The 14,380-nt window shown below is 42.0% G+C and overlaps 1 protein-coding gene and 1 non-coding gene across 4 annotated transcripts in view; both read right to left on the bottom strand.

The window, feature by feature from the left end:
- Positions 1-14,343, bottom strand: part of PRMT7 (protein arginine methyltransferase 7) — a 39,570-nt gene extending 25,227 nt beyond the window's left edge. The window contains exons 1-4 of one of the 3 annotated variants that reach the window (XR_006340518.1): positions 14,137-14,287; positions 10,733-10,910; positions 7,891-7,927; positions 2,373-2,522 (exon numbers count right to left, since the gene is read on the bottom strand). Coding sequence is in view for 2 of the 3 variants with exons in the window: in XM_043898892.1 (XP_043754827.1) it covers positions 2,373-2,522; positions 7,891-7,927; positions 10,733-10,827 (282 nt within the window). In the remaining variant the exon portion in view is untranslated. Of the gene's footprint in view, positions 1-2,372; positions 2,523-7,890; positions 7,928-10,732; positions 10,911-14,136 lie in introns of all 3 variants that reach the window. The other 2 variants (XM_043898892.1, XM_043898891.1) reach the window with 2 other exon arrangements.
- LOC122692976 lies at positions 5,022-5,150 on the bottom strand. The gene has a single exon (XR_006340783.1). It is a non-coding gene; the product is annotated as a small nucleolar RNA SNORA19 (small nucleolar RNA).
- Positions 14,344-14,380: the final 37 nt, after the last annotated feature.

Genomic DNA, 14,380 nt, shown 5'->3' with positions numbered 1-14,380 from the left:
CCAGCACAGTCAAAGAAGATTTTCACCACCAGAAAGTTCTAGTAGACAGTGCTGCTCTAGTAGCATCCGCACTTGCCGACCTCTCCCTCTTTCTCATGACTTCCACGCCATCTGCACCTGCCTTCCAGGGTCTCTGTTTCTGTCTGGACGTGACTTCACGGCCACTCTTGTTCCCTCAGCCCCCTGAACACATCCTGTCTTTGCTCTTTTCACTATACTCTCTCTCCCTGGACAACCCCCTAACTGCCAGCTTTACCTGACATATCTTTAGCAAGTGAGTCCCAAATCCACTGTACATGCCACCCTCAAAAGGTTCAGATTTCCATTTCTAGGGACCATCAAGTTCTCCCTCACTCATTCTTCTGGACCTGTCTTTCCTGTTGCCGTTCAGTTCAGGCAGAGCTGAAAACCACAGGGCAGTCCAAAGACAGGAAGACCAAAGAATCAAACAGGTAGTCACTAAAGCAAAAACTGGGAGGCCACCATAAAGATCTTAAGAGTCAAAGGGAAGAGAGAGTCACAAGCCAGAACAGCAAGAGAATTAGAAATCCAGGTAAGTGAGATGGAAATATGGAAAAACCTGAGAAAACAGTTCTACCAATTCTATCAAAAAATATGTTCTCATCCTATTTTTTCATTAGCAGTCCACAAAGGTACCGGCTCCTGCCCCATCTGTTGTCTCACACTGAACATGTCCAAAATGAAATGCAGAATCTTTCCCACAAAATAAGTTACTGGAAAGAGGAACTCCTCTTACCAGTCAATGGCATCCCTGCCTCCACCCTAGACACCCACACTAGCGCTCTCTCCCACACACATACACCGTCCTATCAAAGCTACCAGTGTGGAGTGAGCACCAAATTAGGAACCAAAAGACCAAGATCCAGGTCTAGCCCTCCTGCTTATTAACTGTGGGACTTAAGACTTTAACCTCTGTGTGTCTTGGCTTCTTCATTTAAGAAGATAAAATCTACTTGAGGCTATCATAGCAACTATCTTCAAACACTGATTTCTCTGTATCAGCTCAGAGCCTTGATGACACCCCCAAAGGCAAAGAATGACCCTTAATCATTTTAATGAAATCCTGAGACAAGTGTACAGAACTGTACGTGGGTGCACGTGCACACACACAACCCTATCACTATCATGGAACTATCACGTGAGAGTTGGACTATCACAGAAACCTGAAGCCCATTACTCACGATATTAAAGTCTTTAATGTGACACTCAGGTCTTCCAGAGTCTGGCTACAATATACCGTAAGGGTTTTTCTACCATGACACCATTTGCCACAACTCTGGACAACACTGTTCCCAAACACACCACGGTATGTCCTCAACCTAAACTGTCACCTTCTAGTCCATAAGCTTGAGGGCCACCCTGTAGACATGGGGGTGGGGGGCAGGTGCTAGAAGGAGTCTAGGCAGAACACCCTAGAGTGCTGACCTCTACACTTTATGGAAGAAAGCAAAAAACTTCTGTTTAAGCCACTGTTATTTTGTCATCTGCAACTTAATCACCATATGAAACAAATTTTGTAGGGCAAAATACACCAAAATTTTAACAATGGTTAGTTATATACTGAGTCAATACACTTCTTCCTATTTGCCGAATTTCCTATAATGGTATGTATTATTCACACTGCGCACGCATGCATGTGTGCTAAGTTGTTGCAGTCTCGTCTGACTCCTTGCAGCCCTATGGACTGTAGCCCACCAGGCTCCTCTGTCCATGAGATTCTCCAGGCAAGAATACTGGAGTGGGTTGCCGTGCCCTCCTCCAGCTCCAGGGTGTCTCCCTCCGATCAGGGAATCCAACCTGGGTCTCTTGCATCTCCTGCATTGGCAGGTGGGTTCTTTACCACTAATGCCACCTGGGAAGCATATTATTTGCATTACCAGAAAAATAATTTTGTTTAATATTTTATTAAAGGAGTGAAATGGCAGATTGCCAAACTATGGGTAAATGCAGTAAGATAGCTGACTCTGTCAGGACATTTAAGGTAGTAGAACTCAACCTTTATGCACTTTAAAAAATCCCAATGCTCAGGCCACATCCCAGAACTATTAATTAAAATCGGGGACAGGGGCGTGTAGGACAACAACTGACGAGGCATTAGAATTTTTTAAAAGCTCCTCAGTGATTCTGAAATTCAGTCAAGGCTGAGAACCACTGTTTTCAGGGAAGAAAACGAGCTCTTGGAGGAAGCAATGGTGTCTGATTCATCCCTGTGTTCTCAGAACCTGGCGCTGTGCTTGGCATGGAGTGAACACCCCATGCATGTCTGTGAACAAATGGATGGGGAAAGTGCAAGGGACACAAGAGACTTTCCACACAGGACACAGGACATACACATGAAGAGTGTGGCTCACCTCAATGGCATAGCAGAAGTCGGCACCGGCCGTGACCGCCATCATTGACAGGAGTCCTGTGCCAGTGCCAATGTCAAGAACCAAGGCCTTCTGTCCTCTGTCCTTCACCCGGCTCACAGCAGCCCGGATGCCCTGGTAGTATTTCATATTCTAAGAGAAAGGGAGAAACAACTGTTACTTCATACCAGTTATTATAAGTGCTTTGTGAAGTTCTAGAGTCACAGTTGGCAGCAGCAGAGTTAAGTCCTGACCCCGTGGCCTCTGTGGCTTGCACTGGCTGAGGTGGACAGGCCTCCCGAGGCTCCGGGAGCACTGGGTCAGCCTCTTAACTTTATAAAGTAGTTGTCTCTCCCCTCCACACCCACTCTTCCATACTCTGCTTAGAGATGCTGAGGCTCACGCTCTGCAAACCACATTCTCCTCTTTCCAGCTTTTAGAGGACTGGACAATGGAGGAACTAGAGGAAGGAGAAAGCTTGTTCCTTCCCACATACACACTCTACTCAGGCCCTTCAGAGCTAGGAGCAGCACTTGAGCAGCGATTCCCTTCAGCGATCTGAGCATCAGCTCCACAGGACCTCTCCTCCACAGGTCTAGGTTCTGGGAACTCCAGTCTTCTCCCTTTGTATCCCCAGGTAAAGGAGTCGCTTCCTGCCCTTACTACCACAAGGTTACTCTGGTGCGTGTCCCAGTCCTCCCATACCTGTGTAACCAATTCCTTCTCTTGAAACAGATGCATGTGCTTGTGTGCCCAGTTGGGTCTGACTCTTTGCAACCCCATGGACTGTAGCCCACCAGGCTCCTCTGTTCATGGAATTTTCCAGGTAACAACAGTGGAGTAGGTTGCCATTTCCTCTTCCAACGTATCTTCAAGACCCAGGGATTGAACTCATGTCTCCTGCACTGGCAGGGGGTTTCTTTACCACTAAGCCACCAGGGGAGCCCATTGAAACACATAATGTGGCTTTTGGCTTCCTCACTAGACTCTTAATTCATAGAGCTTCCTGGGCTAAAAAATATTTTCTTCTCAGGAAATTGTTTCTTTGTTTTTAGTTCAGGTCCTTAGTAATATAAGTAGATTATTGTTCCCCTCCTCTGTAACACTTTGGCTAATTAAGTACCTGGTCCTAGGATCTCATAGGCTGTGTGGTGCAACCAAAAAAAAAAAGAATAGTACTATATTTCAAAATAGCAACACTGACCTCTAAAAGCAAATGCAGTGATAATGTCAAAATTATGAAGCGAAGTAATTTCCAAACTAGAATCCAGCCTTTAGTGTGAGGACAGAATAAATAAGTTTTTGGATAAGCCAAGCCTCAAAAACCTTATTCCCCATGAACCCTCTCAGAGTAATGTGATAAAGGATGAGCTTCAGTAAAGAGGGAGGGAACCAAAGAGGAACACAGGGGACCCAGGAAGTGGAGGACTCAATACAGAAAGAGGAGCAAAGGAAATCTACAGACAACAAGGATACCAAGACGACAGAACGCACCCAATCCACACTGAGGCTGGGGAAAACGACCCCAGAAACAACCTCTAAGATGAAACTGACACAACAGCCAGTTGTTTTTACCTTCCTTCAGAAAGAAATTTTAGACTACTGGGAGAAACTCTGGGCATAAAAGGATGACTACATAAAACACAAAGCAAAATAAGTTAATTATTAACGAAGAATAATGCAAGAAAGGAAAAGCAATCAAAATTATCACATAGCTCAACTGTGAACAGTGTTTACACATGCCTAATAAAGTCAACATGATTTTAACTAACACACGTTTATGTAGGTGTTTACCTCATCACAAAAGGAGGTATTATTGTTATCCCTATTTTACAGATGAGAAAACAGAGGCATAAAGAATTTAAGTGACTTGCCTAACGAAATACTGAATATTAATTTTGCAAAAATTTTAACTGCGCTGGGAGGAAAGGAGAACGAGTGGGAAGGAGGAGCTGAATACCAAATTCTTAGTTCTCAATGGGAATTCAATAAATAATAGTTATTTAGGTCTGGAAGTAAACATAAAACAAACAGCTCAAAGAGAAGAAAGGAGGTTGCCTCTGAGTGTAAGCATAAAAATGTTTTGTCTGGGGGAAATGATACACCAGGGGACTGTTATTTTTCACGATAAGCCTCACAAAAATATTTGACTCCTAAAGTAATTGTATTTTTGTCTTGGATAAAATCAGTATGGCATTTTATGTTATATGCTTTTTATGGCAAAGAAAGAAAAAAAGTTTAAAAAAAAATCAGGATGGCAACTGATAGAATTGTTGAACTAGGAAAATGAACATCAAATACACTATCTCCACAAAAAGCAGGATGGTGCAGATTTCTCTGTGTAGCTATGGCTGTGGGGTAGCAGAAAGACAGCAGTTCTAGGAGCTGGTTGGGGAGCTTCAGTTCAATCTGTGAGCTGATCACCTGAGAACACTCATCAGCAGCATCCTCAACAGGAAACAAGGGTTAGGATATGTGCCAAATAAATAACATCCATTAAATGAGCTATCATTTTTAATTTTTTTAATTTAAAAAAGTTACATTTTCTACACAACAAATACTAAAACACATGCAATACTTTTTCAATTTTCTTAACATACAAAACCATCACATGATGCAAAAAAATACAAACTGTAACTTGAAGTTATTGACTGTTGTCTGAAGGTGACTGACAGCAATGACTAAATTAGTCATGCTGCTAATTTACCTCCACATGTTTATTTAGCACATCAGAAATATCTTTTCTCCTGACATAAAGAAGAAAGACAATGAAATGTGCATAGCTATCACTTTTTAATTATCCAAATTTGAAGCTATTATTGGAGCCTCTTAAAAGACAACTGGCAGTATCCATAGAGTCCTATGTGTGTTCATAATCCTAGACTACACTAAAGATGACTTTTGGATGGCAAATAAGCACATAGAATTATGTTTGACAACATTAGTCATTAGAAAAAATTATTTCATGTGCTTATTTGCCTTCCAAATATATTAAAACTACAAAGTTAAATAATGTACACTCAACATATAGACCCAGCAATTCTACTCTCATATATTTACGTGAAAGAAATGAAAACATGTCCACACAAAGACTTACATGTGACTGTTCAAAGCAGGACTATTCAAAACAGCTGAAAACTGGAAACAATCCAAATGTCTATCAATTGGCAAATGGATAAAATACAGTATATCCATATAATGGAGTATTACTCAGCAATACAAAGGAATGGATACTAAGACACTCAACATGAATGACCCTCAAATGATGAATGAAGGAAAAAAGACGCATAGACTACATATTATATGATTTCATTTAGATGAAATTTCCAGAAAAGGCAAAAACTATACAGACAGAAAACCTATCACTGGTCGCTTGGGGGAGGGGGGGGCAACCAGAAGGCTGAGTACCAGGGTTGATTACAAACAAACATGAGATAATTTTATGGGATAATAGAAGTGTTTTAAAACAACAACAAAATGTAAGGAACCATACAAAAGTACAGAGAAACATGTTTTTCTTGACTGTCACTAACCAGCAACTTCTGACTCCATTTCCTCATGCGTAGAACTGGGAAGGGGAGAACAGAAGTTAGAGTTAAATAATGAAGACTTAGGAATGTTCCAGCAAGGAATTTGAAGTTTACCTCAAAGGCAACAAGAGGACACTGAAGGGACACAGAAGAAGGAAAAGAGGGGCCAACACCAGTAAATGAGGGCTGAGCGGGCAGTGGGGTTGAAAGAACCATAGAATTTGATGGCCAATCAACTACAGGCTTAGATAAGGGAAAGACATCATCTTTCTGGCTTGGCTGACCGGATGGATGACAACGCCATTTGTCCAAATCCTCTGGAAGCTGGGTCAAAAAGGACCTTCTCTGGAGACAACACTAAAAATCAGAGAGGCTCTGGGCATACATACTGAGGAAACCAGATCTGAAAGAGACACATGCACCCCAATGTTCATCACAGCACTGTTTATAATTGCCAGGACATGGAAGCAACCTAGATGACCATCAGTAGACGAATGGATAAGGAAGCTGTGGTACATATACACCATGGAATATTATTCAGCCATTAAAAAGAATTCATTTGAATCAGTTCTAATGAGACGGATGAAACTGGAGCCCATTATACAGAGTGAAGTAAGCCAGAAAGATAAAGACCAATACAGTATACTAACGCATATATATGGAATTTAGAAAGATGGTAAAGAAAAAAAAAGAAAGATGGTAACGATAACCCTATATGCAAAACAGAAAAAGAGACACAGAAGTACAGAACAGACTTTTGGACTCTGTGGGAGAAGGCGAGGTGGGATGTTTCGAGAGAATAGCATCGAAACATATATATTATCTAGGGTGAAACAGATCACCAGCCCAGGTTGGATGCATGAGACAAGTGCTCGGGCCTGGTGCACAGGGAAGACCCAGAGGGATCGGGTGGAGAGGGAGGTGGGAGGGGGGAATCGGGATGAGGAACACATGTAAATCCATGGCTGATTCATGTCAAAGTATGACAAAAACCAGTACAATATTGTAAAGTAATTAGCCTCCAACTAATAAAAAAAATGGAAAAAAAAAAGAAAAATCAGAGAGGCTCACAGGCCCCTGAGTTCAAAAAGAAGTCAAGAACATTAAACTACAGAGGATTAGTCAAAAGCCAACAATGTTTGTTCCCCATTCTGTAATTCCTCAACAGATCAGCAAAGGCACTCGGATATTTGACAAAAATGAGGGAGGCACCTAGCCCCTATGGTGTAGTCTGAACACTAATGGTGCTTAAGGAGGCCCTTCTGTCACAGTGTTGCCAAGAAGTAGGCAGTTAATCTGGGCTGGGTGAAAGAGACACTGCCACCAACACAGCCTCATGACCAGCCCTACTACCATGTGCCCTGATCCTTCTGCCAAGCACTGCTCAATTTTTAAGCCTGGCCCTGCATCCCTTTCCTTCAAGTCTCCCAATTTCTGAACGATCCAGAAGAGGCTGACTAGTTAAGCACTCTGGGAGACCAGGAAATCCTGGGTTGCTAACCATGATGAGACCAGAACTGTAACATAACTCAAACAAAGAGAACTCAGATGAAACAAAAATGAAGGAGAAAAGCTGAAATGTAATTCTGCAGTGAAAGCCAAATACACTTTACAAAATGCAGTCTGCAGTGACCTCTAGAGATTCTATTTTAAAATTACAAAGTGACTATTCCAGGTGAAACTGTATTTTTTATCCAGAGATCATGGAGATCAGCTACTATGACCCACTCATTATAAATTCTAATAAATGAGATCTGCAGAGGTCTCATGTTTTCTCCAAGGTCATGCTCAAGTCAGTAACAGAGGAGCAAGAAGGACCCAGACTCATGCTTTCCCAAGCAGTGCACCCTATTGCTGCCTCTCTGCATCATTCTAACAGCTGTGCCTCTGGGGGCAGTTTTTAACCATGTAGTGGAAGGTTTCAAACACCACTTTAAGGTAATAGTTTCAAAAAGATAAATAAATAAATAACAGTTTCCTTTTATACTTACCCTATCTTTGTCATGCAACATATCAGCATAGGATGACCTAAAAAAAATAAAAAGACAGGTTAGAAACCTCTGCTAATAATAATAAACATCAACGTACGAGAATATTCACATACATAAATGCATTCCTACATCAGATAGAAGAAACATCCTGGTCCATTTTAAACTATTTTAACAGAGCTATAAGCTGTCATTCTCTCATACTGCAGAAAAAAAAATCTTAGAGAAACATGTTTATTTTTAGTAAAGAATCTTGGATTGAAACTGCTCTGATAGTTGGCCCTGTCATGGTAATTCCACAGTCCTAGCATACTGACTATGTTATACACCATATAATTTTTTTCCTCAGGAACAACTCAGATGTGTCTAATGCTTCACATAGTCTTACATACATTTGTATACAGGGATAACCACAGATGGCAGGAACACTGAGGAGGGCAATCGGGGAAAGAGAATCTATATGCCTGCTGTGTATGCGAGGGCACTTTCCCTTATGTCATCAGGGACAACTAAGAAGAGCTCACCAAACTACAGAGAAGAGGGCTGCTAATCCACATGCTCTACCACAGTAATACACAAATCTGAAAAATCTCTGGCAGGGTTAGGATAATCCCCAGAATTCAGCAGATTCAGCCCAAAGCTGCTTTCTGAGAGTTCCAGGTAAGAGTTAAGGGACTCTCACCAAAGACAGAGTCTCCAGCTTCCGATCAACATCAGAATTAATGGAGAGCCTTTTTTTTTTTTTTTTTTTTAACATGAGGGCTTCCCACAAAACAGGCAAAGAATTTTTCATCCAGAAGATGGAGCCAGACTTTGGAAATCTGCACTTGAACTGGTGCTCCAGGCAACTGTGACACAGGCATTTCACACGCCACATTTTAAAGAGCAGTACACCAAAAGCAAATGGTTCTGCTGCTTCGTTGTTTAAATGACTTACCAAGGTTTTTAACATGTGAACCTACGTATGAGTGTTTAGTTGAAATCTGGTCCTTTCTACTTTCCTTCACCTCTTAAGGGGCATTTTCACACCCGATCTTCCCTGCCCCATCACCCACCCACTCCTCCCACTCCACTGACATCACTCTCCCTAAACACCACCAGCTCACTCCCCATCACTTAACAGCCAGGCTTTCTCTGACCCTGCTGGACATTCCCCTTTCTGAAACATCCTCTTCCTTTCTACTCTCTGGCCATCCCCTGCTGGTTGTCTTGCCTCATCAGATATTCCAGGATTCTTTCTTCAGCCCTCTACCTTTCTAATCCCACACAATCTCTGAAAGCCTGCAATCTCTTCCAGCTTCAACTCTCACTAATAACTGCAAACTGTCCAGATCCACAGTTTATCTGCCCACTGGCATTTCCATCTGGATGGTCAAACCCAGATACTAATCTTCATCTCTCCAACAACATTCATTCCTGTGTTCTCCGTCTAATGGAACTATTTTCCATCCACCTAGTTACTCAAATCAGAAATCTTGGTGCTTCTTGAATTTTCTCTCTCCTTCCATCATTGCACCCAAGAGTTACCAAACTTAGGCTCCCTCAAAGCTTTCTCCACCTCTCTTCACCTCTGCTGTCTCAGCCATAGGGCTGCAATACCTACCCAAATGCCCACAAGTTGTTTGCTCCCTCAAACAATCTTTTTTTTTCCCCAAACACTCTTTCCACACTGCTCTCAGGGAATGTTCCAAAATGCAACCTCATCTTTTTTCTTCCCTATTTAACATCTCAATCACTCAGAAAATAACATCCAAAATACTTACAAAGTAATGGGTTTGAGCCCTTATTCTGTACCAAACATTGTACTTCATTCAATCATCAAACAATGGTAAGAAAAGGGTATCATACTATGGGATAAATGTTATTATACTGAGCCATGTACTGTTATACTGTACATGGGGCACATATTACTACTGCAAGGCTCAGAGAAGGTTAGAAGCTTGGCCAATGTCACAGACTTAAGTGGCAAAGCTAGAAGTTAAGACAACCTCTTCCAGCATTTTGGTCTCACCAACTACAACATGACCCCTTTCCAGCAGCCTCCCTCACCACAGCCCTACCTTTACACCACACTCCAGTCACACTGACCTGCTAGTCATTTCCCAAACTAGCTCATTTGTAAGTCTGCACATAATCCCTGCTGCCTGGAAAGCAACCACCCTCTCTTTAGATTTGGGAAATCATTCAAATTATCACTCTCCCAGCACAGGTGGTTCTTGATGTTTCCATGCCCTTTTGTGCCCATTTCCACTGACCTTCATCTCATGGTGTCATAATTTTTTATTTATCTGTCTCTTCCACAAATCTGCATGTTCTCTGAGAATCAGAACCTTATCTTCTTCATTTCGGTATTCACAGCCTTCACACAGTGTTGTACACACTTAATGATTGCTAAATAACAGTAACTCCCTGACATACTTTTAAACATCCCTCCAAAGGAAAAAAAATTCACTTTCCCCCACGTTTTTTTGTTAAAGAGAATTTAACCATATGATAAATGTGTCATCATTTCAGTGACACAATAATTAAATTTCATAAGCTCGTCTATTGCCGTTACTACTACTGAAGCCTGGGTCCTCTTTGGTCCACCAGACAAATCCTCTGGGGCTCTGGTATGGCTGCGACACAACATCTGCCTCTCCACACAGGTATGACTTTGTGGAACTCCCACACAAACCTACCTAGCTGAGCAGACCTGCTGGTGAGCAACACTGCCCTGGTCAGAGGCACTTGGTGACAATCTATTCCCCACTCAGACTGAATTCCAAGGCATCTGCTTTGAGATCAATGGCCTTACCCAACTACAGTGAACTGTGGGGAAAAAAAATAAAAAAACGCCCGTTACCTCGCAATCTCCTGGTGGTAGTCATAATGTTCATCCTCCTCCAGCCACTCCACAGATCCTGTGGTCGGATTGGCCCGCCCGCAGAAGACTTTCATGATGTCAATCAGCTTCTCAGCTTTAGCAGAGAAAAGCAGCCTTGCCAGCTGACTTCTTGTAGACAAATCTGATCGTCAGATATCTATTCAAGTCATAATGCCCCAAATTGTAGAGGAAAACAAATTTTTAAGACAAGGGAAGGAAAAAAAAAAAGAACTCAAGAAATGGATGAAAATGTCAGGGACACTGAAAATATTTGTTCATCAGAATTTCAATCTTCCCATCAAGAGTTACTTAGTTTTATATTCAGCACACAACATCAAAAATCATTAAGACAAAAATTCAGAAAGCTATCTGGAAACTTCAGCAGGCCTCCATGATTTCAGTGGGGTCAAACGAGTCTCAGAGTTGCACCTGAGTACAGCCTCAGGTGAAGGCAGATGAGAAGAGAAATAAAGCAGAACAAAGGGCTAGAAGGAAAACGGAGAATACAAAAGAGACTGGGGTGGTGGTAAAGGAGTGTCAGCAATACTGTCTTAGAATAGTGAACATTTAGTTTAAGGAAATATACAAAGAAACAGTAATTCAAATCAACTAAGTAAACCTCACCTGAGCAAATAAATCATAGCTAATATTCAAACATGAACAATTCCAAAAATATAACACCAAGCCAAAGAATAAGCAAACCACAGAGTATACACGATTGTATTCATATGAAATTCATAATTATGCAACAGAGCATATAGTCTTCAGGGATCACACCGAAAGCATAACAGGGAATGATGATAGTGGTTACCTCTAGGAATGCAGGGAAAAGGATGGAATCAACAAAGGCCTTCAAAATCAAAGGCCTTCACAGGGGACTTCAAAAGTAATAGTAATTGTTCTTTTTCTAATGATACTGTCATTCTTAGTGCCTCACTATTATGTTATATTATTATGTTATTATATTACTACTACACCAATTACTTATCTACTCAGTATTGAATTTTAAAAGCAATTTTAACTTTCTTCGTCTAAAATAAAAAGGCTTCAAATAAATGAAATGTCACCAGATAAATGTCTTATATGGCCACCAGATAAATATCTTATATGGCCTGTTTCCCACCAAAGATCTATTTCTGAGAGAGAAATACCATAGCTCAAAGTCTGAAGGTACTTCTCAGCAGACATGGCCTCTCACAGTGCCCTCCCTCTTACTATTCAAAAAATAGAAAGTGTTCCACACTTTCCTTCATTTCTTGATAAGCACTGATCCATCATCTGTAAACCACAGAAAGAATGCCTACTCCGCAAGACCCTAAACATTTGTAAGGCATTTTACTGGCCAGAGTTACTCACTTTCTTCTGAAGTCATCTAAACTAAGTAAACACTGAATTCTTATACAAGAGGATGGGGAACGATCTTTTCTGAAAAGACTCAGTCACTAGCCTGGTTGAAAGTAGTCAGTTAGTCCTTCAGCAAAACTCTACTTCAGTATATCTAGTCTCTAATTTAGTGGTTCTCAAGCTTTCTGACAACCCCAGTAAGAAATCTATTTTACCTTGAGACACAACACACACATGCAATATAAAGTTTCACAAAACAATTACTTAGTCTTCAGGTAGGCAAGACCCTCTGATATAGTCCACTCTATGTAATTTTTATTTGTCACGCAAGTCACAATCCACTAAATTGTTTTAATAACTTACCAAAGGGTTTCAACCTACAGCTTGAAACGCACTGCTAGAATCAGCTCTGCATATCTCATAAGCTAATGTAATTAAAAGGGAGAGTATCTAGAACTACCATAATCTGTAATATGCTTTAGAAAACACTTCCAACAAATGCTGTAGTAGAAAGAAGTTTAAAAGATGGGTAGGATTTAGATGGGGGAAGGGAGGGAGAAAGTACTTCACCAGATTAGAGAGGCTTAAACAATCATGCACAGTAAACCAATAAATTAAGCTGAAGTTCTACTGAACAAGAAGTCAAACACGTTGATAGGGTCCATATTGTGGAGACTCCTAAAACCCTTATCCTCTGGTCCATGTATAATCAATCATGAAGTCACTTAAAGGTTAAGGGGAAGTAAGGTATTGTGATTTATGGAAATCTCTTCTCATATATGATGTTGCAGAGTCTGTAACTAGGACCACAGTGTCTTTTCAGAACTGTAGAGAAGTCACTGGTTTCATATAAATCTAAATAAATGCTTGAGGACAGAAACTATGTCCTGTAACCTCTCTGGGTGAACACTACATATATTCCACACATGAATCCCCTCATGTATACTATGACTTGTCCTCTCTCCCAGAAGGAGCCCACAATCTAGATTCAGGATACTCTAATCTCCTCCTCATTCTCCAAGAGCTGTGTGATCACATGGTTATTTACAAGGAGGGGATGGAAATCAACTGCCAAGCCCTAACTGCTTTACTAGTCAGATTTCAGAGTAGACCTCTGGTTCAGTCACTCAAAATTTACTAGGCACCTTCTGTATGCCACAGTATTAGGACTGGAGGACTACCATGAAGAGAAAGGAGGTTCTTGTCCTCCAAGAATTTATAGATCCTAATGAGAGAAAGAGAGTAAATACAATAATTACAGACTACCTGAGGGCAAGAAAGGAAATGCACAGGGTGCTATGAAAGAGAATAACAAAGTTATGGAAAGGCTCTCTGAGGAAAACAGCATCTAAGTTGAGGCCTGAAAGATAAGACAGATTAAAAGCTATGACAGTGTAGTGCTCATATTTCAGGAATCCTTACCCCAACTTTTCCAAGAACAGGATGTAAAATGTCAAGAATTAGGTGCAGAGTTACAAAAGTCTGAGTGACTGAAGCACTTTAAGCAGAAGAAATGAGGGGAGATTAGGCATGTGGGCTTCCGCAAACCGTTGTGCCATGCTGACTTTGGAAAGGTGTTTTGATTTTGTTCTAGATGCACTGAGAGCCACTCAACGGTTTTAAGCAAAGGAGTATCTACGGCGGATGTCCCAAAGAGTCGGACACGACTGAGCGACTGAACAACAAACGGTGGGTGTACGCTTTTACAGAGACTCTCTGACCAATGTGTGGTAAGCAGACTGGTTTCCAACTACTGAGAGCACTGTGTCTGGGAAAGACCAGTGAACCAGAGGACCATGGACCAGTCAAGTTGCGACAGCTGAAGCTCCGAAAGACTGCGGTGCTGGTCTCTGTCGCTGAGGGGAGGCGCCAGGTACTCCCTGGAAGGTGCTCAGTCACAGGCCCAGCTAGAAGCAATTACCCGACTGAATGGCAGAAGCAGGGTCCCCCTAGAAACCCGCACTACCGCCGGTCCGGGAGCTCTGAGCCTCCCCATGCGGACTCTAGAAGTTCCTTCGGAGTCCCGAAGAGGTATGTACCTCAGTGTCCAAGTACGACCAAGGCTGTGGGCTGAGTACGTTTCTGGCTGCATTCGAGCCCTCAACCGCGACCCCACCTTCCCAACCCGTCCAGCGTCTCACCCGACGCGGGAACAGGTCCATTGACTTCCTCCGCCACCACCATCTTGCCGCGACAGGCGTGCGAGGGCGGGACCTCCCTAGACTCGCAGGGTGTGCCGGGGGCGGGGCCCGGAAGCGGAACTGAAAAGCCCTTCCGTCACAC

The sequence above is a fragment of the Cervus elaphus genome, chromosome 4, assembly GCF_910594005.1.
Source record: "Cervus elaphus chromosome 4, mCerEla1.1, whole genome shotgun sequence".
Classification (NCBI taxonomy): Eukaryota; Metazoa; Chordata; class Mammalia; order Artiodactyla; family Cervidae; genus Cervus; species Cervus elaphus.
The sequence above is the reverse complement of the archived record's forward strand: the minus strand, read 5'-3'. Positions and strand labels throughout refer to the sequence as shown.